Here is a 25,926-nt window from a genome sequence, read left to right on the forward strand (position 1 = left end):
CATTAGCCAAGGGAAGAATCAAAATGAAGTTTAAGACACTTGAATCTTATGTTCATAAGGTGAACTCAATGTAACAGTCAGGGTCCGAGCAGAATACAGGTGGCGCCCTCTTGGGGTGATTGAGGAGAGTTTTCAAAAGGAACTATTTAGTGGAGGTGTGGGAAGGATTAAAGTGAATCAATGAAGGGATATTGGAGTCCCCGGGGACTAGGGTGTGGGGGTGATTCTTCCCCCCTCTAGGCCTGAAGGGACGAGAGCAGGTGGTACTGGAAGGGGAGTAGCAGGGAGGAGAGGCCCCCCCACAGGAGCGTGACCCTTGTACAGGGCTGTGCCAGCGGCGGAGACCCAGCAGGGACAGAGTGGAGAAATAAATCCCCCAATCTCACTTTTCTGGGTTTCCCCAGTGGTGAGCATGACCCAAGGTCGGAGATCAGAGGGCAAGGTCACAGTACACAAAGGTCAGTCTCCAGGGCATGGAGAGGTTGGAAGAGAGGGAAGAATGAACCTGGGAGGGTAAAGAGACTGTCTGGCATAGCCAGGGTTTGGGAGAAAGAGTTCTTAGGCTCACAAGAAAAGAAGAGAATTGCTGTGAAACAATGATGTGCATGTCTCAGCTCATCACTCTGTAACTGCAAATGTCTCTTTACTAATTGCCTTTCTCCTCCAACAAATAAACTCCCTGATGCTAAATCCTCAGTTTCTAACCACTGCATGGCATACACAGGCATTCAGAAAGGATAGAATGAGGGGTGATTTAATTAAGTTGTTTGTTATTGCTTATTATTCATGAGAGTATAGAGCAGGGCATTTCCAATTAAGTGGGATAAATAACATTGACACCACAAAAGAACATTATTTGTTAACTATGGTTAACTTAATTTTGTTAGAAAATATATTGCTTTGAAATATGCATAGGACTTAAGATTAGTATTGCTAATAGAAAGTTCATATATTTGAGGCCTATTTCAGCAATTTAAAAAAATCAGTTATTAAGTTTCAGTAATGAGAAGTTAATGCTCTGATGTTGTATGTGTATTACTATTATGATTATTATTCTTTTACAACATTACATCATAGCTTGTAAATAATCTTGTGCAAAGAACTAGAGTTGGGGGGAAACTCAGAATTGTTCTCTCTCCTAGTCTCATTCCCCTCCCCGTCCCTAGGTAACAATAAATAAAATAAAACCTACTACAGATGTTAAGCGATTTCTGATATAATCTATTTCCTTATTTCAATAAGGCTTTAAATATCTTACATCCTAGAAGGAATAAAGTTGGGAGGAAAGCTAATTCTTTTTCATAAGGCAGTATTCCTGCACTTTCTCCTTCATCAACAGAGTAGTTTCTATAAACAATCTAACCACTTACTCCCGCATCATTATTCCCACTGGCTCTCTAAAACTTTGTCCTCTGTATGTTCAGCCCCTTCTCATGACCACTGCAACATGTCTGTACTTATGTTTTCTGAACTGGACGAGCAGTTCAAAGGCTGGCATAGCTGCGACATCAGACAGCCCTGCCCCTGGTGCGTTCCCTCCTCACCACCTGCCAGGAACACACTTCAAAGCACCCAGCTCTGAGCCCGGCAGCCTTTCACATGGTCTGATCTTACCCAAGATGAAAGAGAAGTGCAGAGGAAAATAGTATAGATGTGATGGTAGTTTGGGAGGGGGTGAGAAGTATGAGGCAAGCAGGAAGCAGAAGGCCATCTTATTCTCTGCCATTTCTCAGAAAACCAATTTAGAGAGTCAGACGCACTTTAAAGTGAACAAACTAATAAAACAATTTAAGTATGGATTATTACAAACATAAAATGTTTTTCGGGATATTTTTAAAAGTTGATTTTAGAGAGAGAAAGGGAGAGATAGAGAGGAACATCCATGTGAGAGAAACATCCATCGGCTGCCTGCCACCCGGGCCACGACTGGGGATTTAACCCATAACTCAGGTATGTGTTCGACCAGGAATCGAACCAGCTACCTTTCGTGGGTGTATAGGATGAGGCTCCAAACAACGGGGATACATTGGCCAGGGCAATGTTTTTTATTTCTTTTTTTAAAATATATTTTTATTGATTTCAGAGAGGGAGAGAGAGATAGAAACATCAATGATGAGAGAGAATCATTGATTGGCTGCCTCCTGCACGCCCCACACTGGGGATCGAGCTCGCACCCAAGCATGTGCCCTGGTCGGGAATTGAACTGGGACCTCCTGGTTCATAGGTTGATGCTCAACCAACCACAGAGCAATGCCAGCCGGGCCTTTTTTTTTAATTCAGAAAATTATTCATCAGTGTATTCCTGATACCGCTCATGTATTCAGATTATGGTTCAATATACCAAATTGAGAAACTCCTTAAGAACACATCTACTGCAAAAAATACATGTTTCCTTTTCTCGGTGTCTTTCATACATTTTATAAAGTTTGTTTTTAATACATTTCATTGATTTTTTACAGAGAGGAAGGGAGAGGGATAGAGAGTTAGAAACATCGATGAGAGAGAAACATCAATCAGCTGCCTCCTGCACACCCCCTACTGGGGATGTACCCACAACCAAGGTACATGCCCTTGACCAGAATCGAACCTGGGACCTTTCAGTCCGCAGGCCTACGCTCTATCCACTGAGCCAAACCAGTTAGGGCATCATACATTTTATATTTGCTGGTAGCTTACTCCATTATCCATTTTGTCCTTCTTTCTTAGTAATGTGGGATTCAGAAGGAATATATCTGCTGAGAAGGACTCCTTGCGATTAATTGAGCTCACATTCACAATCAGAGTCTAGGAGTCATTGTTTACAGAAGCTAACACACATACTGCACATTAGGGAAAAGCCACAGACTGAGCCGCCAAGTCTCCTCCTGCACTGCATTTTCTGCAGTCTGAGCCTACGTTTACAAAGGAGTTCCTGGAATCATATTTTGAGCAATGAGCTGAGACCTGCCCTGTCCAATTGGAGCTGTGCCGCTATATCCTCATTTGCATCTTTAACAACCGATCAGAGGCTCCATAATAACCAATCTGTATGTACAGTTCTGGCCAATCAGAACAGTGCTATTTGGACCAATCACACTGTGCAAATTTAGATCCCTCATTTGCATAAAAATGAACCAACAGGGACCAGGACTGGCCTCCCCTTTGCTTTGGTGGAGAGCACTTTCAGTTTCCACAGGAACCTGCATTTCCTTAGTTTGCAAACTGTTCATCGACATAAACTTCCTCCTCTATCTGCACCCCAGGTTGGGAATTCCTGTTGGCATTTGATTTGTGACAGTGACCTTTTGTTGATAGTAATAACACCTGAATTTATTTTGAGAAACAACAACATACTCTACAAAATAACTAAATAACCCAGCTCCCTTGCACCTAGGTGTAGGCCTGTGGTGTGTCTAACTCTTGGCCAATGAGCTGTAAGCAGAATTTTGTGGGGGGCTTCTAAGATGAAGTCTTAAAGAGAAGAGATGGGTCCTGTTTCACACTTTCCTCAGACTTGTTGCCTAGAATGTGGAGGTAATGACTGGCGCTCAAGCAGCCATCTTGAGCATGAGGTGAAAGCCACTGAAGACGGCAGAGCAGAAAGGTCTCTGGTGAAATCATGGAGCCACAAAATCAGCCTGGACTGCCTACCTCTGAGTCTCTTTTGGATGAGAGAGAAACAAACTTTTCTTTTGCTAATGATACTTGTTTGGTGTGTGTGTGTGTGTGTGTGTGTGTGTGTGTGTGTGTGTGTGTGTGTGAGATATGTAGCCAAATCTATTCCTAATATACTCTATTTTCAAATAAAATAATCCTTGTAATTCTGTTCTAGCTAAAAGTGCAAATATTAACAAAATTTCTTTAGGCATTAGTGTAATTGCATTTTTTATTCCTTCTGGTTTGCAGTTAATATTGCCTTTAAGAGTTTAACATGACTTTTATATTATTGACTACTTCCATTTTTTCTTTAGCACATTTGTTGGACTTCAAATTTTAATGATCTCTTCATAAATGTTTCAAACCTACCTTTGAAAGCACTGCCTAAAGCTAACTAAGCCAATTAACTTTAAGTTGGCACTAAATTTCTTCTTTTCTCCTTTCTTCTTACTGGATAAAACAGTACTGTTTAATATGCATCCAGGGACCATCTGCTTTACTTACAGGCTCATTTGGTTATAGTTTCCTCAGTTTATCTCTCCCTCCCCAGATTCTTCATGATTATCAGACTCTTGGAATCACCCTGCCCAGGTGGCTCAGTTGGTTAGAGCATCCCAAGCATGTCAAACTTGCCTGGCCTGCCTCGTTTATTGCCACCAAAAAGGTTTTGGTTCCATTCCCCTTCAGGGCACATACTTGGGTTTCCAGTTTGATCCCCCGTTGGGGCGCGTATGGGTGGCAACCGATTGATGTTTCTTTCTCACATCCATGTCTCTCTCTATCTCTTCCCCTCTTCTCCCTCTCTCTTTCCAATCAATAAAAACATATCCTGGGGTGAGGATTTTTTAAAAATCTTGGAATCTATTCTGCCTTGCAAAATAGAGGCCTCTGTATCCTACTCTATATGAACCTTCTTTAGGTGATATGCATCAGTTTACACTTTATGTGGAAGTGAATTTCACAGCCATACATTTATTGTTTTTTATTTATTTTTTATTGCTGACAATATTATAGCTGTCCCTCACTTCCCCCCACCTCAGTTTGCCGCCCTCCATCATGTCCCCACTCCACCCAGCAGTCATACATTTATACAGCTCCTTTAAGCCACAACATGACTTGTTCTCATCAATTGTACTTGGAGAGGAGGCCCAGAGTCAGTTGAAGTTCAAACAGCTAATCTGATTTTTCCCCACCAGGGTCCCGTTCTTCCCAGAGATTTGTAGCTGACATTCCAGATTGAAATGTGGACTACCCCTACAACATCCTCTTGAAAACCCAATTTTCAAGAGGAAGGGTCTTAACCTGTCTTTTTAAGAACAAAAATAAGAAATAAAAAGAAAAAGTCTGTGGAAATAAAACTTGAGTATTTGGATAAAGCAATATAAATACTGATATGCTGATTTTGCCATCAGCCATAGGGATAAATTGTACAGTTCCATTTGTGTGCAGCTCTAAGGAATGTAGTTAGTGTGGTTGCTTTTCTTGAAAACTTTAAATAGATGACTACCTTCTCCTATTATTGAGCAAACTCTTCAGCTAGTCATTGTACAAGTATTTCCTTGGCATCAAGTAGCTTATATTTTATGCAACTACACTTGAGGGCACTTGTCCCTTTTAATGGGACTCCTTCAGCTAATTACTTTTCTCTTTCTTCTTCTCCTTTTTACATACATAATAATTGGAGCCTAAAGGGCTCGATTTTATTACTCTTTGAAAAAGAGCATCCTTGATTCTTTCATTCCTTTGCTTTGCTACTCTAGTACATTTTGAATTGTTTAAACACCAATAGGCAAGTACATTTTATTTTCCCTGGGAAAACATTTTCAGTTCTGAAAGAGAAATAAAGGCAAAATGAAACTATTTTCTTAGAAAAAAATCTTCAGTCAAGAAGGAGCAAGATTAAACTGAAGGTGTCACCCACGCTCTTATAAAGGACTACATTGAAATGAAAACATTAGAAAACATTTCCAAATGCTCTCTGTTATATTTTTAAAGGTCGGGGTAATATCCTGCAAAAGAATTTTCTTTTGTTTAAAAATGTCAACCAGGCATTGGTATTTATGAACACTTAAAAAAAAAATCAAACTATCCTGTCTTATTAGGGGCATCCTTATCTCATAATGTGACAAAGCAAGTAGAAAAGTAACTCTCTCTCAGTACAGCCAGCCACCAACCCTTGCAATGAGATGTCAGGCCTTTAATAAACTTGCAAAACAAAGTTTAAGTTCACATTGAGAAATACGATGGGCTCGAGAGCTTGTTTACTTGATGTCTTCTCCCGACGGCTGCAGGCCTTTGAGCTTGGGGCAGTGGAAGTGTCGGGAGGCTGGGGTTCTTTCTAGGGACAAAACTGTAGAGCTCGTTTAGGATCATTGCTGCCGGGTTATAGACCTCTCAAGACCCTGACTTAATCATGTAGCTTTTATGGAGAGGGCAGAAATACAAGGGTTCAGCGTAGAACAGGGATGGGGAATGTCCGGCCTCCATAAGAGCCATCAAATCATTTGGTCTGGCCCTGCCAAGGCATTAGCGGTGAGTTCATTAAGTGTTTGACCAAATATAGCAGGCTCATTTTTAAGTGGATAATTTTGTATGGCCCGTGAATGATGTTATAAATATCCAAATGGCCCTTGGCTGAAAAAAAAGGTTCCCCACCCCTGGTGTAGCGGGTTAGAGAGTTCTCAGCAACCCAAGAATGATTCTTCTTGGGAAGAGGGCTTGAATGCTAAAACATGAGCCAGCCAGAAGGCAGAGTCCTCTCTCCAGGCCCAGGGAGTTGATCAGCCTTGTTTAGTATCAGCAGATGGTTGGAACTTAAAGTGAAAAATACACCCAGATCAGAGCACTTACCATTTCGGGATTCTCCGCAGCTAGCTTTACCATCTTTTCTGAGATCATTTTTTTCAAGCAGCTACTCAGCAAAAAAGCCTAAGAAACCCAGAAAGAAAGGAGTCTCTCAGTGAAAGAGATCTTTCTCCTCTTCCTTCTCTCCTCACACCACGAGGCAGATTTTGAGCTCTGTCCTTCAATAGTACGAATTTATATTTCTTTCTTAACTTCCATGAATTTGCATAAGATGTAATTAACAAGTAACAAAACATTTTCTCAATATGTGGATATATTTAGAGTGCATATTTTAAAAGGCCAGGATCTCATTACTAATCATTTTCCCTCTTAAAACTTACCCCTCACATCCCATTTTTCCCATTACTTTGTAAGCATTTCATGTTTTTACAATCAACAAATAATAAAAACTACTTTTTATTGTAACCAAATGACCTGAAGTTGGGTGATCTTATAGTTAACTGTATGCATAGGAGGAGGCATAAATAGCAACCTGTCTCTTTGAAAGATTACATTAACACCTTATGGCTTTTACTGAACTAAAAAAAATTAGTTGTTTTTCTTCCCTTTCTTATTTTTCTGGTATCTTTCATTATTCACTTTCAACACTGACAGCTGTCCCCAATATCACCCGGGGCTTTGCTATTGGCTTATCATGATTAGTCCAAGACACACGTTACATATCGTGTTGCACAAAAGCCGGGGTTTCCTGGTTACAGGCTCTTCACCCCCATTTGCCAAATGCAAGGTTCCCTGTGATTTTCCCACTTGCTCCATTCCCACTGATCTTTTTTCTCTCTTGTCCTGCTCTCAGTTCTCTGCTTGCTCTCTTTTCTTTTGGCCTTACCAAGGTTTGAGACAAGTGAAGCCCCAAGCTTGAGGTTATAGGACCTTAGTATAACTTCGTGCTCAAGGATGATCACTTTACTTGGGGTGTGTGTTGGCGGGGGGCGGGGGGAGGGGGAATGATAGAGAGGAGGAAAGAGAAAGAAAACTCAGGTTAGGGTAGCACCCCTGTAGAAAACTCTGGGAGAATAGTTCATAGAAATACTTAGGAGAGGGGGCTACTTAGAGGGAACAACCCAGAGTCTTGCAGGACTGTGGAGCATGATGGGAATTCATTTAATTTTAAAGGGAGAGAAATGTGGGAAGAGGGAAGAAAGACACTGCCACTAATAAGAAAACCACTCCTGGTTTTGATAAGGACTAACCCTGTTTATCTGTGCACATATGTAACCTACACAAAATCAGGGTGTGGAATAGCTCAACAACACCCCCTGAGCCGATGCAGCCAGGAAGGATGCTTCATGGAGTCCCACAGGTCCGGACTGATTCCATGTTACTATACAATGTACATAGATATGTAGGTTAGGACTCTGCTATACACCAGATAAGGAGGTTTGTTACATATCAAGGGACTGAGCTTTTGTTTAAGGACCTAAAGGGGATTTGAACCGAAACCCTCATTTGTAGTTGGTTACAGGTAAGGCACACAAGCCACGTTCCTGCCTTTTGCAAAAGCAGTCCCTAGGTGCACATCAATAAACCCACACTCCGAAGGAAGGAAGACCTCGCTAGGAGTCCTTTAAATGTTTGTCACCCCTCTCTGTGGTGGTTTAAGCTCATTTGCTACAGCCTAGATTAAAAGACCATACAAATATTTAACTATTGCACTTAGCATTCTAGGGGAGGAAGGGTGGTTTCCCTACCAAAATCTCTGTCTCTCCAAGTGACTGCAAATCTTGCCTCAGCAAACACCCTATCTTTTCCCTAAGAATGTTTCATATTTTTGAGTAGTTGCAACAGAGACCAAAGGAACCTCAAAAACCTAAAATATTTACCATATGGCCCTTTGAGAAAAAGCTCACTGACCCCTGCTTTAAGGCACTGTTAGTCAGGGGCGAGGCACGCCTGGTCTGCAGGCCGTCTGGCCCTGCCAAGGCATTAGAGGTGAGTGAATTAGATGTTTAACCAAATATAGCAGGCTAATTTTTAAGTTGATCATTTTGTGTGGCCTGTGGCAGGAAAAAGGTTCCCCACCTCTGGCAACTCAATTCATTTCTAATGGATACAAAGGCTGTGGTGACTAGCAAAAGAAAACAAAATTTAAAAAAAAAAAAAAAAAAAGTGCTACAGCCCTAAGAGAGAGTGCACAGCATGCTCTGGTAATTAGCAAGGCTTAGGGTGATGTGCTGTGTCCACCCCAGTGCGCAAGAGGGCATCTCAGCACACGTTTCACGCGCCTCCCCGAGAACTCACCTGTTTGGTGTAAAGGACAAACCACTGCCAGCGACTATCCTCGCTGTACTGGAATCGGAGCTCCAGGTTCTGGTTGAGGGTTCGCTGGGGCCCATCCATATCCAGCAGAGTCCCCTACGGAGGAAAAGACATTTTGTGATATTTGATAGAAGTTTAAGTGGCACAGGCTGCAAGGCATGTGGGGGTGAGAGAGGAGGCTTAGAGAAGCAGGCGAGGGCAGATCCTGAAAGCCTGGTACAACCTCATTTGTTATTAGTTATTATTCTCCCTGATTTTTGCTCTACAGCATCCATCCTTCTTTCTCCTGGTGATGGAGTCTCATATTCCCTTGGGAAAGCCACCTCTCATCCACTGTGGCTCTGTAGATAGGATCACCAGGGAACGCTGCCTCCCTGAAGGGTATCACATGACCCAAACTCAGACCACTTGAACAAATACTCTCTGTGCCCCTCACTTAGTTCCACAGCAGAGACCCAAGGAGGAGGTCCTGATGAAGAATCCCCAGAAACCCTGAGCTCCTGTGGTTCCTGACTTTCCTGAGCCTCTGTTTCAACCTTTCCTCTAAGTCAGTGGGTTCCCATATCCCTCCAATAAATCCCTTTTTCACTAGAGCCACAGCGTTGTTTTCTATTGCTTGCCACCCAACAACCCTAAGGGTTACAGGTTTTATAAGCTAAATTAAGGAGTCTGGATTTGATCTTCAGGGCAATAGGCATTTATTAAAAGATTTTAAAAGCTACATAATAATACAATTATATTTATATTTTAGAAATAGTGGTCTGACAGCATCAATGTAAAAACTGAACTTGGAAACAGCTGTTTTCTGACGTTGAATGACAGATAATATAGAGCTGTTAATTGAGGGAGAATAATAACAAGTGAGGTGAGCTCTACAATTACCCAGCTTACTACCTGGCGGGCTTTCCAGGATGCGGCATAAGGAGGGGAACCCAAATAGAGCCCAGGGGTCATGCTGAGTTGAGAAGAGAGAAACATTTGAAGAAGTCCAGGTTAGCATTTGTGGAGCAGAGGACCAAAGACAAGGGCTTTATACAGAGAAAAAGCTCCAGAGAGCTCATGTCAAATCTTTGGCTGAATAATGATAATGTGCATGTATGGGATGTACAGATGTTCATGCACATCTGTGCATGAGAGGCTGAGGAGAGAACCATTGAAAAGCTGTAGGTTGAACAAATCCAGGAACTCACAAATTGGGCTGGAAATGGGTTTGTGTTTCTATCAACCAGAGTAGAGAGACTATAATAAACAAAACATTGGGAGAGTCTGAAGAATGACGGCTAATGAATGACAGCTAATGAGTAAAGGATTAAATTAGCCCTCAAGACTGTTCTTGACCTACCTTAAGAGAGCTTAAAAGCAAGCCTATAATGAATTAATTTAAAAACCAATCCCAAGGAACTTAATTGCATGCCAGAACAAAGTCTAATTACTCTTTAAAGGAATACCATAAAATCCAGCATTCAACAATGCAAATTCACAATGTTCAGCACACCAGAAAAAATTACCTGGCTTTCAAAACAGGAGAAAGTATGCTCTGCAAACAGGAGAAAAATCAATCAGTAGAAACAGACTCAGAAATTGCAGAAATAATGGAAATAGTAGACAACAATATTAAAACAGTTACTTTGAATATATTCCACACACTCAAGCATTTAGAGAAAAACATAGAATGACAAGGAAAATATGGAGATGTGAAAATGACCTATATGGAACTTATAGAGATGAAAAATACAATAATAGAAATAAAAGATCAATAACCTTAAAACCATAGCAACAGAAGCTACTGAAAATGAAGCACAGAAAGAACAAAGACTGAACTAAAACCACAATGAGATACCACTTTACATACATTAGGCTGATTATGATTTTAAAAATCAGACAATAACAAGTATTGTCAAGGATGTGGAGAAACCAGAATCCTCACGTACTGCTGGTGGGGATGTAAAATGGAGCAAATGTTTTGGAAGTTCCTCAAAACCTAACCATAGAGTTACCTCTAGGGAAAGGTTACCAGAAATTCCACTCCTAGGCATAAACCCAAGAGAGATGAAAACATATGTTCACATAAGAGTTGTACACACATGCTCATAGCAGCATAATTCATAACAACCGCAAGGTAGAAACAACCCAGATGTTCCTCAATGGATGAGTGGACAAACCACATTTGTTATATTTATACAAAGAAATATTATTTGACCATAAAAAGGAATAAAGTGCTGATGCACACTACAACAAGGATGAACCTTAGAAACATGTTAAGTGAAAGGATCCAGACACAAAAGACCTCATATGATTCCATTAACATGAAATGTTCAGAACAAGCAAATCTATAGATACAGAAAGTAAATTAATGGTCTCTCAGGGCTGGTGGGAATGGGGGGATAGAGAGGTAACAGGTAAAGGGTGTGGGGCTTCTTTTTGAGGGGATGAAAGTGGTCTAAAATTGATTGTGGTGCTGGTTGTACAAGTCTGAGAATATGAGAAATGCCATTAAATTGCACATTTTATATGGTGAACTGTATAGTATGTGACTTACATCTCAATAAAGTTATTACAAAGGTAGAGAATGATTGTGTGGTATTGATGCAGGGAGAGAGACTTAGGTCAGTGGAACAGAACCCAGAAATAGACCCACACAAATATGCCCAACTGTTTTTTGACAAGGATATAAAAGTAATTCACTTGAGGAAAGATAAATGGTCCTGGAGCAACTGGACTTCCAGCAGCAAGAAAAGGAACCTTTTCTATGATCTACACCCTATACAAAAATTAACTCAAAATGGATCACAGACTTAAATGTGTAACCTATAATTACAACACTTTTAGGAATAAACTCCAGGAAAAAAACTTCAGGATCTAGAGTGTGGCAGAGTTCTTAGACTTGACACTGAAAACACAATCTATAAAAAGAAAAACTGATGAATTAGACTTCATCCAAATTAAAAACTTTTGTTCCACTAAAGACCTGTTAAGAGGACAGAAAAGAACTATAGAGAAAATATTGTAAACCACATACATCCAACAAAGGAATAATAGCTAGAATTTATTAACTGCTCTCAAAATTCAACAGTAAAACAATCCTATATAATAAAGGCCTAACATGCTAAGTGTTAGGTCATCAGGTTGGTCATTCAACCAATCAAAGCATAATATGCTAATGATATGCTAAGGCCACTCAACCGCTTGCTATGATGTGCACTGACCACCAAGGGGCAGACACTCTGACTGGTAGGTTAGCTTGCTGCTGGGGTCCTGTTGATCAGGACTGAGCAAGACGGGCTGGACACACCCTGGAGCCCTCCTGAGGTCCCTCCCCGGCTGGCCAACCTCCCGCATCCCTTCCTGTCCCTGATCATGCACCGGTGGAGTCCCTCGGCCTGGCCTGCACCCTCTCGCAATCCGGGACCCCTCGGGGGATGTCTGAGAGCAGGTTTTGGCCCGATCCTGCAGGCCAGACTGAGTGACCTCACTGGTGCATGGATTCATTCACCAGGCCTCTAGTCCAATTAGAAAATGGGAAAAAGATATGAAAAGAAGATAACACAGATGGCAAATAACCACATGAAGAGATGTTCAACATCACTAGCCTTGAGGGAAATACAAATTGAAACCACAATGAAATACCATTACACACTTATCAGAATAATTAAAATAAACAATAGTGACAGTGCCAAATGTTGATGAGGATGCAGATAAACTACATTACTTACACATTGCTGGTGGGAATGTAAATTGGTACAACCAGCCACTCTTGAAAACAATTTGGCACTTTCTTAAAGAAACTAAACATGCAACTTCCATATGACACAGTAATTTCACTCCTGGGTATTTATATGAGAGAAATAAAGACTTGTGATCAGACAATAACCTGTACAGGAATATTTATAGGAGCTTTGTCATAGCAGCTAAAAACTGGAAACAACCAATACCTTTCATTGGGTGAATGGCTAACCAAATTTTAGCCATTTCATACCATGGACTACTACTCAGCAATAAAAAGAAACAAACTACCGATATAACCCAACAACCTGGGTGAATTTCCAAAGAATTATGCTGAGTAAAGAAAAGCCAATCCCAAAAGGCTACACACTGTAGGATTCCATTCATCTAACATTCTTAGCTTTTATATACATTTTTACCTCCTAAGAATAGTCAATTTCTATTATTCATGGTATAATAATTTCTATTATTCATGTTCTATAAAGTCACTGTAAACTAAATACTGAATCATGCATAGCCCCAGAGGAAATACAGGTTTAGGTTCCTGAGAACCTCTGATCCCATTTTCATCAACTGATCAAATACATAGCCTCTTTTTATGTGCAATTTTTTAAAAACAGTTTATTGATGCATAATATGCAAACGCTGCACATATTTAATGTATACAGTTTGATGAGTTTGGACACATGCATACATCCATGAAACCATCCCCACGATCAAGGTAATGAATATATCCATCACCTCCAAAAGTTTCATGTCATGTTCTTGAAATGACGCACTATGGAAATGGCAAACAGATTAGTGGTTGCCAGGGGTTAAGGAAGATGTAACTATAAAAGACCAACATGTGGGATCCTTGTGACAGAAAAGTTCTGACTCCTGATTGTATTAATATCGATATCCTGGGTGGTGATGTTGTACTATAGTTTTGCGAGATAAAATAATTGAGAAAAGTGGCTAAAAAGTACACAGGGTCTCTGCCCTATTTCTTACAATTGCACTTGAATCTATAATCATATCAAAATTAAAAGTTTAAAAATAATTGCTTAAAGTAAAAATAATTATAATGTAGCATGAGGCTTATATGTAGAAATAAAGTATGGCAATAGATATCACAAATGACAGAAGGGGCAAATAAAAGTTTACTGTAGCCCAGTGTGGCTAAATGGTCGAGAGTCAACCACGGTTCGATTCCTGGTCAAGGCACATGCCAGGGTTGTGAGCTCGATCCCCAGGAGGCATTCAATCAATGATTCTCTCTCATCATTGACATTTTTACATCTCTGTTCTTCTCTGAAATCAATACAAATATTTTTAAAAAATTTTTTAAGTTTACTGTAAGTTTTTTATACTTCCTGTGAAGTGGTAGACTGTAATAAGATAAAGATGTATATTAAAAACTCTTAAATAACCATAAATAAATTTTTTAAAAAGATGCACCTAATAAAAACCAATGGTGCAAACAACTGGAATCATAAAATAAGACAGGAAAAAGCTGATAAAACTCAAAAGAATTAGACAAACCCACAATTATATTTGAGGATTTTAATACTCCCCTCAATAACTTACAGAACAAGTAGAGAGAACACGTATAAGGAAATAGATTTGAACATTATCACCCATGTGACATAATTGACATGTATAGGATACTCCATCCTATAGTGGCAGAACACACATTCATTTCAGGTGTGCATGAGACAGTTGCCACGATAGACCAACTTTTGGGCCACAAAACAAGTTCCCAAAAGTTTAAAAGGACCGACGTCAAGGGCGAAAGGGTGGGGCCAAGAGAAGGGTTAGGAGGCTCTTGGGTCCATCTAGGCAGGAAATGTTGAGACCAAGCTGTGAGGGTGGACAGAAAGGAAGAGTTTTCAGGGATAGCAAGGTGGCAAAGTGGATAGGACTCCACCAGCAATTAAACATGTAAGGGAAAAGTCAGAGATAATTTCAACATTACTGGTTTGGCAATTAGGGGGTGGTCCCATTTACCAAGATAGGGAGGGAAGAACCCTAGGGTGGGCATGAGAAGGACAGATGGGTCTGCTGTGGGGAAAGGTTGAGTTTGACATGTTCATGAGACACCTGGTGAAGATGTCCAGGAGGCTGATGGAAATACTGGCCCTTTTGAGAGGGATCATAATTGATTTCAGAAAATGTGGAGAGGAAAGATGCTAGAAATAGAACCCCAAGAAACACCAGCATTTAAAAAATGATCAAAGGGCCCAGCCGGTGTGGCTCAGTGGTTGAGCATCGACCTATGAACCAGGAGGTCAGGGCACATGCCCGGGTTGCAGGCTCAATCCCCAGTGGGGGACATGCAGGAGGCAGCTGATCAATGATTCTCTCTCATCATTGATGTTTCGCTCCCTCTCCCTTCCTCTCTGAAATTAATAAAATATATATTTACAAAATTATCAAAGGGAGAAGTGCCCACAAAAATAGGGGGAGGGGGAGGAGGAGGGAGATGTTGAGTATTATGCCGGATCAGAAATTCCCTTGGATTCTGTGGATTTAATAACTGGGTGCCATGGCTGCTCTACTAGAGTTTGTCCTCTACTAATGAACCTCAGTTTCCTGTGTAAAGGGGATAATTCCATTTAATTCACTGAGTTTTTCTAAGAATTTAATTAAATCATAGATGTGGCAATGCCCCGCCTAGCACCTGGTACAAAGTAGGCACCCACCAAGTCTGATCACCAGGGTTTCTCTAGGGAGGAGATGGCAGTGTAGGTCTGATGGAGGTCAGGAGTGTTTAAGTACAGCTTACTGCTCAGCATCCACTTTCCGAGGGAGAGATCCTGTCAGGGCTAAGGACATGTTAAGTGCTCTATGCATGAGAGCTGTTATTTCTATCGCTCTTATTACTGCAGCCGCCCTGCAAGCAGCGGGAAGCCTGTTGTTGGAAGGTGGGAGGCTGGGCGTCTCTGCTGCTATGGGTGGGGAACTGGTACCAGGCGATAGATACGATTGACCACCGGGTGAGGCCTACTGTGGCTCAGATGCTCCTTCACTCGAGGTACCGATTCAAATGGCAGACCTGTCTCCATGTCAACGGTGTCATCCAGAAACAATAGGATTTGGCCCTAGCTGGTTTGGCTCAGTGGATAGAGTGCTGGCCTGGGGACTGAGGGATCTTGGGTTCAATTCCAGTCAAGGGCACATACCTCTAGCCTGGGACGCGTGCGGGAGACAACCCATCGATGTGTCTCTTTCACATCGATGCTTCTCTGTCTCTGTCTCTCCCGCTCCCTTCCATTCTCTCTCTAAAAATCAATGGAAAAATGTCCTTGGCTGAGGATTAACAATATATATATATATAACAATAGGGTCTTCAGTCATGAGTGGAAACGTTAAGTCATGGGTGAGGCAGTGCCAGATACTCACCAGGAAGGTGACCTGCCAGCACTTCACTCTGCTCAGCTGGAAGACAACTTGCTGGGTCTGGCTGTCGGGCAGGGTGACGCAGCAGCTGATCTCGTTGTTGCCCACAGAAAGCACAGCCCCGCAGCCCGGTTCCGGGTAGTCACAGGTACAAGGGTCCAGCTGCACGTAGCCATAGTGCCGCACCTCCCGGGACAGCTCCAGAAACTGCTCCAGAGGGAGGTGTGGGGAGGGAGGAGGAAGCAAAAGACCACTTGAAACAGAGGCAAACCTCATGTGAGAAGCGACGGCCACCCTAGTAGGACACATGCCACTGAGGGGCGGGAGGGTGCCTTTTTCTTTTGCACAATGGGAAGGAAGACAATGCCCCGTGTGCTCGCTGACAGCGAGGCCGGGGAAGGTTATGGTGCGTCCTGCCAGGGCAGGGACCACTTCTGCCTCATCCACCATGTGTCCCTGCTCCCGTTACAGGGCTCAGTAATAGTGGGAATGAAAATATTCGATGGCTGAATGGTGAATGAGGAAGAGCGACTCGACTGAGAAGATAGAATTCTATCTCAGCAAAAGAAGCAAAAAGTGTACATTTAAAATGTCATCTTTTTGAGGGCGGGCTAGAAGGGGTTGGCGGCGGGGGAGGATATATGTAATACTTTCAACAATAAAGATTTAGCCCCACTGGTGTGGCTCAGCAGTTGAGCATCAATCCAGGAACCAAGAGGTCACTGGTTTGATTCCCAGTCAGGCCACATGCCTGGGTTTCGGGTTCAATCCCCAGTAGGGGGCGTGCAGGAGGCAGCTGATCCATGTTTCTCTCTCATCAATGTTTCTATCTCTCTGGCCCTTTCCCTCCCTCTCTCTAAAATCGGTAAAAATGTATATTTTTTAAATGTTGAGAGTCTGTATTAATTAACTTGATAAAGGACTCACCGTATATTATCTGTATTTTTCAAAATCTTTAAACAAACAGCCTTTATTAATTTTATAATCAGAAAAATCAATAAAAGTGTTCTCATTTTGTAAGACTGTTTTCAGTGCTTGGTGGGTTTATAAATTATAGAAACAGCCCCATTCCACTCGGTTTCTTTACGTCCCTCCCAGGGGGGGTCCTTTGGTGCAATAATTGATCCACCTTTGTTTGCTTGTCTTCTTCCTGGAGAGCCTCTAGTTTCTGCCTCTGGGCCTGTGTGGGTTCGGCCCACCCTCTCTGAATGTCCTGGATGGCCTTAAAACAACATAAATTGCAAAATTAGCAAACTTAGAAGAAATGAATTCATCTGCCAAGAACATACTCATGTATGAAAGGCTAGAAAAACAGACCCAACTGTTTTTGTATGTTTTAAAAGTTACTTTTTAAATTAGTAGAAAGATGTTGTTCAGTGGTTTGGGGACAACTGGCAACACTTGGAAAAGAAAGTAAAGTTAGCTCTTTCCCCACACCACCCATCAAATAAATCCAGATACATTAAAGCTCTAAGTGTAAAAACCATAAAAGAACCAGAAAAAAAAAAAAAAAGGTGACTATTTTCTATCTGATCTTGAGGTAGGGGATAGCTTTTTAAGATACAAAGACAAAATGTCATAATGAAGAAATATATCATATGTGAAAATATAAAACTTCTGCCTATAAAAACCACGTAAAACAAAACCAACAAGTAAACGTCAAACCAGGGAAAGTGAGTGTACCATATGAGGCAAAGAGTTAATATTATTTATAGAAAGCTATAGAACAATGTAAACCTCCTTAGTAGGAAAATGGACAGAGAATATGGATCAGCAATTGACAGAACGGAATTACAAATGGCAAATACATAGTTAACCTCACTAGTAATCAAATAATTTTTTTGCCTCTCAACTTGGCAAAGACTAAACTAAATGTAATATTCAGGGTTGACAAGGGTTAGGGGAAACGGTTAAAGAAAAGCTACAGAGTGTACCAGCTAAGACTCACACAGCTTAAGAGTCGCCTGCAATAGTATTGTTAAATTCCCTTTCTACATCTTCTATATCCAAGCCTACTCTATCTTTTGTCTTTATGTTTCTCCTTCTTACAAATGTGGAGGTTGTCAACTGCCTTGCAGAGTTATTGTGAAGCATCCATGAAACAACACATTTAAAACAATCACAGGGCTTCATGCCAATGTCATGCCAGGAACAGTTATAGTCTGGGGAGACAGCAGTGAGCCAACAAATGCCTGCTTTCGTGGAGAAATCATTCTGGCCGGAAGAGAGATAGTAAACAAATATTTTAAATACATATATAAACACATATATACGTGCGTGCGTGCGTGCGTGTGTGTGTTTGTGTGATGGTGGAAAAGCTAAGAAGAAAATAGATCAAGTATGGCAGGATTTGGGATTTGGTCTGAGTGAGAGGAAAAGAGTTGGGAGGGTTTGAACAAGGCAAGAATCAGGCCGGCCACCTGCTGCTGTGTGAGAGCAGATTGTGGGATGTTGTCAGGGAACTCCTGAAATGAAGCGACCCCTCTCCCCCTCCCAGAACTGGGAAGCCAGGCCTTGGGAAGGAACAGGCCCCCTAAGATGCTGGCCTGGTGACGGGAACAGTCGCGGGAGCTGGTGACGCGAGGGAGAGCTGAGATGGGGGCATGGACGTGTCTCCTGCAGGCAGCACCTGCTGACCACTCCGCTGCTTAGCAGAGCCTTTGCCCCGTGAGTTGGGGAAAGAAAAAGACTCTATTTTACTTTTCTGGGGGTTGAGGAGGAGGGATAGGCTGGACCAGTTTCATAGTTTGCAGGGCCCGGTGCAAAATGGAAATGCAGGGGCCCCTTGTTCAAACGTTATTAAGAATGTTGCGAGCCCTAGCTGGTTTTGCTCAATGGATAGAGCATTGACCTGCAGGCTAAAGGGTCCCGGGTTCGATTCCAGTCAAGGGCACATGCCCGGGTTGCAGGCTTGATTCCCAGTGCGCCGTGTGCAGGAGGCAGCTGATCAATGATTCTCATCATTGATGTTTCTATCTCTCTCCCTCTCCCTTCCTCTCTGAAGTCAATAAAAATATATATATTTTTAAAACGATAGACAGCAGAGCGTTAAACAAGGCTGAGGCCTTCCGAGGCCAGAACCGTGCAGCCCCTCAGGCCACCTGCCCATGAAGCCGGAGCCGGGCAGCTAGGCACTTGTTGGCTCCGGGAAAAGACAGTAAACGCCAAGATGTAGGAACCATTGACTGCAAATGGTCAGGGATACCCTTCCCAGGCTCGTGGAGATTAGCCTAGATCAGTGGTCAGCAAACCGCGGCTTGCGAGCCACATGCAACTCGCGAGCCGCTGTTTGCCACTCTGTTGACTAATGAGTTTGCCGACCACTGTCACATACTACCCTTTACCTCTTTGCACACAATATGCCACAACTGCCTAATCCTCACAGCTTCCAACTACACGGTAACATTTAGTCTAGTCCAGTGGTCGCAAACACATTAGTCAACAGAGCGGCAAACCGTGGCTCGCGGTTTGACTAATGTGTTTACTGACCACTGGTCTAGATGATGAGTGTCAGTTGCAAATTCGGACCGTGATGGTGGAAATGGAGGTAGGATTCTTTTTCCCCTATAAAGTCTTCCCCCTTCCCACCCCCTGTGGTAAAATACACATAACACTTTTCACGTGAACCACTTGTAAGTGTGCGATCCAGACACTAAGACATTCACAGTGCTATGTTGCCATCACTACTCGCTACACCTAAAATGTTTCATCATCCCTAGCAAAAACCCTGTACCCTCCAGCAGTAACGCCTCCTCTCCCGTCCCCAGCCCTGTTCTACTTCCTGTCTGTGAATTTGCCTATTCTAGGTAGAGAGGTAGAATTCTCTACAATTTTTTTCTAATGGTTTAAACCCAAAGGGCCTATAATACTTGGTGTTCTGATGGTTCCTGGTTACCCTCACCTGCATGTAGATCAGATTCACCGCTGCTCTGCAGTCCATCAGCATGGAGTCGAGGGATGGGTCCATGTACCTGCACGATTCAGGAGCATTAAGTTAATTCAGTGGTCGGCAAACTGCAGCTCGCGAGCCACATGCGGCTCTTTGGCCCCTTGAGTGTGGCTCTTCCACAAAATACCATGGCCTGGGCGAGTCTGTTTTGAAGAAGTGGCGTTAGAAGAAGTTTAAGTTTAAAAAATTTGGTTCTCAAAAGAAATTTCAATCGTTGTACTGTTGATGTTTGGCTCTGTTGACTAATGAGTTTGCTGACCACTGAGTTAGTTCATAGGACACGGCTCATGGGCCTGCAGACTGAAGGGCGCCTGCGTGCTCTCCGCAGCGATGGCCCTCTTCCTTCTGAACCAAGGCCCCTTTTATGGCAAAGCCCCACCCCTCTACTTGCCCGGCCTTTAGTTTGTCCCTCCACCTCTTCTGTCCCCTATTTTCTTTATTCTGTAAGCTCTTGCCTGGTGGGCACTGAGAGCAAAGGTGCAAAAATATAAAACTTCAGGGGAATGGTGCGCGTCCCTGGTCACACGCAGCCCACTGCGGGTCGCCAAGTGCTGTGTGAGTGTTCCCCACCCCACAACGCCCGGCGCTCTCACTGGCCGGTACCCACACCCGTATGACTCCCGGTGCCCAGGCCACCTCCTCTCTTGCCTGAGCTGCTCTGGTAACCTCCTCCCCAGACCTTCTGCCTTAGTCGTGCTCCCTCATCTCACGCTCCACATTCTAACAGCAGTGGTCTCTCCTGGGGAACCTTTCAGACCCTCCTTGCCAGAAGTCAGGTCATCTGTCCTGCTCCCCTCCAAGGCCCTCCACAGGACCCTGGCTTTCATTTCCAGCTCCAGCTCTTACCCCACTCCCCTCCCCCACCCTCTCCAGCCCAACCACCTTTTCTCTCCTCTCCCTCTGCCTGGAAGGCCACTCGCCTCACCAACCTCCATCCCTGACCTGTCTGCTCCTCCTGGTGAGCCACGCCCTCCCATCCCCTCCTCTGTGCTTTCTCAGCACCCCAAGTTCATCCTGAGCACTGCTCTGATCAAACTGATCTTGATGCCACGTGTGAGGGCCCTTGAGCCCAGGGCCTGGGTCCTCTTCAGGGTTGCCCCTCTGGGCCTTGGCAAAGTGACTTGCAAATAGTAGGGCTCCATGTCTGACTAACGGATCCAGCGTCAGCAGGATGAATGGAAATGACAGTCACTGTGTGAGCACCGTCGCATGCTAAGAATCGACAGAAAGTCAGAAAAGGGTGAAGGCAGAGGTGAGCAGAACCACAGCACTCAGATGTGTAGGGTGAATAGACTATGGGATTGGCTTAGACTAGGAAAAGGATGACAATTCTAGGTGAAGACCAACTTCATTCTGGGGCGTGGGACAAACAGCTGAAACATTCCTACTTATAAGCTATTTCACTCATGCATCCCGGGGGCAACTGTTACATCAGAGAGTTAGAGAGCCCCCAGACCCTTCCCAAATTGGGGCTCAGAGAGGCCAGGGTGGGCATCCTCTGGTCTGGAAGGGACCATATCCTCCTTGGAGAGGTACACCAGGGAATTCATGGGCAGAGGAAAATCCCTAAGACTCCGGTATTGCTGGGAATCCCACAGCTCATGGCAATGGAGCTCGCCTCCCTGGCCCCATCCTGCAAGACTTCACCCCCCAAGTGGACCGGGCACTTGCAGGATCCTGTGCCAGGCTCCCCCCGGCTGGTCATCTGATCCTCGCCTCTAACAGCTGAAGTGAGACCTTCTTTCCTCCCAGTTCCCATGAGCAAAGGCAATCTGCCCGGATGTGAGATGCTGGCTTGCAGGTAGACATTTTATCTTGCACTTAGGATCGAGAATTTACCAGTTTCATGAAGACATAGGCAAAGCCCAGTGTTCTATTCAAGCTTCAAGGTGAGAAACAGAATCCTCATCTCTCCTCTGATCTCAAACTCTCTGAAGAGCTTGTGAGCAACAAGTCTAAGCCCCAGGGATTGTGGTGGTTGCTGTTGTTATCATCATTATTATCCTCAATATAACAATAATAAACAAGGCCAAAATGTATTGAGCGTATGGGATCATTTTATTTAACTCTCACAATAATCCTGTGAGGTAGACTCTATTATTATTATTCCCATTTTACAGATAGAGAAACGGAGTCTTAGAGAGCTTAAATAATTTGGCTAAGTTTATTTGGCTAAATCCTGAGAGAGTTGAGACTTAGATTCTCATACTGTGACCCCAGGAATAACTGTGCTCAGCCACTCGTTATACTAAGCAGCTTCCAGAAGAACAGCTGCTCTATAGACTCTTAGATGGAACTGCTAAGGGTTTTTCCTTTTCCCTTCTCAGCGTTCCAGATTTTGACAATTTCTCAGAATACTTCTGAATAACCGTAAATGAACTTCTAGCTTTGCTGGGAATACGTTTCCAAAATTCAAAACCGCAGACCAGAGTTCTCACAGGGCATCACAAGGTCAAGATAACTGCTATTCCTAGATTTCAAAATGCCTTTCTTTCAAGCTTTTGTGCTCAGATTACAGAATAACTTAGCTGGGAGAGAGTGAACCAAAGATGCAATCCTATACAGCCTTGGTAATGACTACAGGTTATAGGTTATGTGGGTGGTGGGTTAGGGGAGCGTCCTGCTTCTTTTTTTTTTTTCTGTTTGTTCGCTCTCTGTAGGGCCCTCTGTTTCTGGGGGAAATGGTAGTATTTTCTGCCAGGTGCCTTATTGATCTTAGGAACATGGCTGGTCCTGGTATATATGCGTTTATTGTTGAAATCCTTTAGGAATATAAGCCGACCAACCACTTAGAGTTCAGATGCACTGCAAGTTGGCTGAGTCCACCCTTTGCCTTCAGGGAATACCACAGTTCAACAGATGAAGTGATCTGCTTGCAATCCTCAACAAATTCCTTCAATCAATACAGTCAGTAATTTCTCACCATTACCTGTTTCAATCCCAACCCAATGGCCCTTGTTCAAGCTTGGCCTTCAAGGCCACCATCTTCATGATAATACCCCTCCAGTATTTACTTGAAACCCGTGAAAATCATCCTCCACACCCTTCCTTGAGGACAAATCGTCTCGTCATTCCTCTCTCTGTCTTCTTCACTGTTTTCCTCTTCGCCTTCCCCAAGCTCCCTCCTGGTCTCTGGCTAGCTGTTGGACTGTGAGGCGACAGGTGAGGATGGCCAGTTCTGATCAGCCGCGGTAGACAGCCTCGAATGCCCACCATCACAATGCTTACTCACCACTTCCGGAGTCCGACCTTGCAGTTTTCCAGTTCGGAACTTCGGAGACTCACATAAGGGAGTTCAAAGTCCGCTAATTTTTTCATGACTAGAGAGAGGGGAAGGGGCATCTCATTGGTTAAGAGAGCACAGGTAGTTTGTTTTATACCCAGGGCTTTAAAATGAGAACATAAAGCATTACTATTGCAAAGAGTAAAGTATAATAATAATAAATATATTCTCTTGCATTTGTATGTAGTTTTTAGCTTTCTCAAGTTAATTCAAAAAATAACATTTTATCTTCATAAAATACCAGCATCTTGAGTCAGCTATATGTTACACGGGGATGCAGATGGAGAGACTGCGGTCCAGAGAGGCCCGGTGCCTTTGCCGGCACACCACAATCCCAGCGGCCAAGCCAGCTCATAAAGCCCTTAACTTCACCTGCAAGCACCTCCCCACAGCCTCTTGAGGACAAATGTAAAAAACTCTGAGATAATCTACATGCAGGGTTCCTCAAACTTTTTAAACAGGGGGCCAGTTCACTGTCCCTCAGACCTTTGGAAGGCCGGACTATAGTTTAAAAAAAACACTTGAACAAATTCCTATGCGCACTGCGGGCCCGGGACGAGTCAGCTGCTAAGCAGGACAGGCAGCAGCACCCGGCGGGCCGGATAAATGTCCTCGGTGGGCCGCGTGTGGCCCGCGGGCCGTAGTTTGAGGACGCCTGATACAGCATTTCACAACTAAAAAACTCGCAGTATCTAGAAATGCACTGTAGAGAAAGCAAAAGCTATGTGAATAGGACTGTCATCTTTTACTATCTTGTTATATCTTTTTTAAAAATCTAAGAACTTAGTTATGTCAGCTGAACTTTTTAGCAAATACTCCTTAACAAGGAGAAATGATGGTGTGATGAGACGTCCCGATGCCTGGAGTCCTGTGCTCCATTCAGAAGGGGGTTCTGGGGTGTCTTGAGGTCAGCACAGGGCGCATGGGTAAAGGTGAGACAGACATCGGATTGGGACTGGGGCAGGCACAAGAGGAAGTGCAGTCACTGGAAAGACCCAACTTCCTGCTCCTGTCCATGCCACCTCCCTAGGCTACAATGACTCCAGCTCACCCTGAACACAGACACAACCTCTCACCCCCAAACTTTCCATCCAGGAGTGGAGAACAGCAGTAGGACTTGCCCTGAGGGGTGCCCGCCCCTCCGCTGTGCTCCTGCATCTCTGGGCTGAGCACCTGCCCCAGTGGCATTCCCTCTGCCCTTACCGGAGAGCTTGCCTTCCTTGCAAAACCGAATGAGAAAGAGGCCGAAGTAGCCCAAGAGTTCCCGACACAGTCCAATTTTGTGTGACACCACCTTCAACCAAAGATAAGAAAAAGGGGTAAAAGTTAGAAGTGTCCACCATGTTTCCTGTGATGTGCAGAATTTGAAATTGCCTGTAAACACAATAAAGAGCTCTTTAATGGGCTAGCAGGTCTTAAATGTTTCCTAAATCTAAAATGGTATGTACTTGTTATAGAAAATTTAGAAATTAAAAAAAAAATAGAGTGAAGAAGCCGAAACCGGTTTGGCTCAGTGGATAGAGCGTCGGCCTGCGGACTCAAGGGTCCCAGGTTCTATTCCGGTCAAGGGCATGTACTGTGGTTGCGGGCACATCCCCAGTGGGGGGTGTGCAGGAGGCAGCTGATCGATGTTTCTCTCTCATCGATATTTCTAGCTCTCTATCCCTCTCCCTTCCTCTCTGTAAAATATCAATAAAATATATTTTAAAAAAAATAGAGTGAAGAAGAAAAAATAAATCTGTCCCAGCACAATGGACACCAGCTGGCCTCGGCTGAGGCTGGTTGTCCCATCTCAGACGTGGGCGTGCCCCCGCATCATTTTTTGGACTTTATTGTCCACTGGGGGGCAGCACTCATTCTCCACGGACATCTGTCCTGGGACATTTCCCTTCCTGTGGGCTGAATTACCAGGTATTGGGAAAAGGGATAGTCCCCACTTCTTGGCTGTCACATAGAGGTCTACGAGCTATGAGTCTTTGATACCCCAGGCCTGCTTCTCTCTGATGTCTCCAGTGAAGTTCAAGTCTAATTTGCGTGGTGCTTGCCCAGTGAAATCCTCGGATCCCAGGCAAGAGCTGCCCTCATTTCATATTCCTTTTTGACCTTAACATCAAAGGGCTTTCATGTCAACACCAATGGGTGCGTTTTTACCAATGGGTCCCAAGGCCGCAACATTGCCTTCGCAGGAACTTCCATCCCCACCCACCCAGCCCGCCCGCTGCCTCTATAGGACTGGCTCCTGAGTGATTTCTTTACACACCCCACCTGAATTCCCTAGGTCACCTCTAACACCCCAGGAACACCTCTAACACGCCTTCACAGCCCCGTGCGTGAGCCGACACTTCAGCCACGGCTCCTGGTTCTCACGGTGGAAGTGGTAGATACCAGGCTCAAAGGAGGACTTTCCTCACCAAACATCCCCTCATGCGGCAGTCCTATGAGGTGGACGGCATGAGTGGGTGTTCTCCTGGGCACTTTTCACAGCTTCTCCCCAACGCTTACTCCCATTCACCCATTCTCCTTTCCCCCTCACTGTCTTCCCCACGCCCTTGCAGAAAACAAAAACCAAAAACACAGGACTCCTCTACTGGGGGAGGCGGGAAGGGGAGGAAGGGGAGAGTGTGCTGGTAACAGATTATATCTCCTCCTAATGTAAATATGACCCATGTCCACTCGAATTAGTTTCTCTCTTCTCTGACTCATTCGGTGAAAACACAAGCTTACATGCCAACGCAGAGGAGTGCGGAAGGAGAATGGGGCAGCTTTTATAACTTACGGAGACCTAAGTACAAGCATCTTTTTGAGGGGAGCAAGCATCTGGAAAAAAAGACTG

At 43.8% G+C, this 25,926-nt stretch overlaps 1 protein-coding gene across 2 annotated transcripts in view; it reads right to left on the minus strand.

Moving 5' to 3' along the window:
• The window catches only part of SNX31 (sorting nexin 31), a gene marked incomplete at both ends in the record, with an annotated part of 51,204 nt that overhangs the window by 3,816 nt on the left and 21,462 nt on the right, over positions 1–25,926 (minus strand). For both annotated transcript variants that reach the window (XM_080647255.1, XM_080647256.1), the window contains 7 exons: positions 6,487–6,564; positions 8,740–8,853; positions 15,865–16,068; positions 16,991–17,083; positions 19,763–19,832; positions 23,043–23,130; positions 24,297–24,387. In XM_080647255.1, coding sequence (XP_080503381.1) covers positions 6,487–6,564; positions 8,740–8,853; positions 15,865–16,068; positions 16,991–17,083; positions 19,763–19,832; positions 23,043–23,130; positions 24,297–24,387 — 738 coding nt within the window. The remainder of the gene's footprint in view (positions 1–6,486; positions 6,565–8,739; positions 8,854–15,864; positions 16,069–16,990; positions 17,084–19,762; positions 19,833–23,042; positions 23,131–24,296; positions 24,388–25,926) is intronic.

The sequence above is a fragment of the Plecotus auritus genome (assembly GCF_963455305.1).
Source record: "Plecotus auritus genome assembly, chromosome: 11".
Classification (NCBI taxonomy): domain Eukaryota; kingdom Metazoa; phylum Chordata; class Mammalia; order Chiroptera; family Vespertilionidae; genus Plecotus; species Plecotus auritus.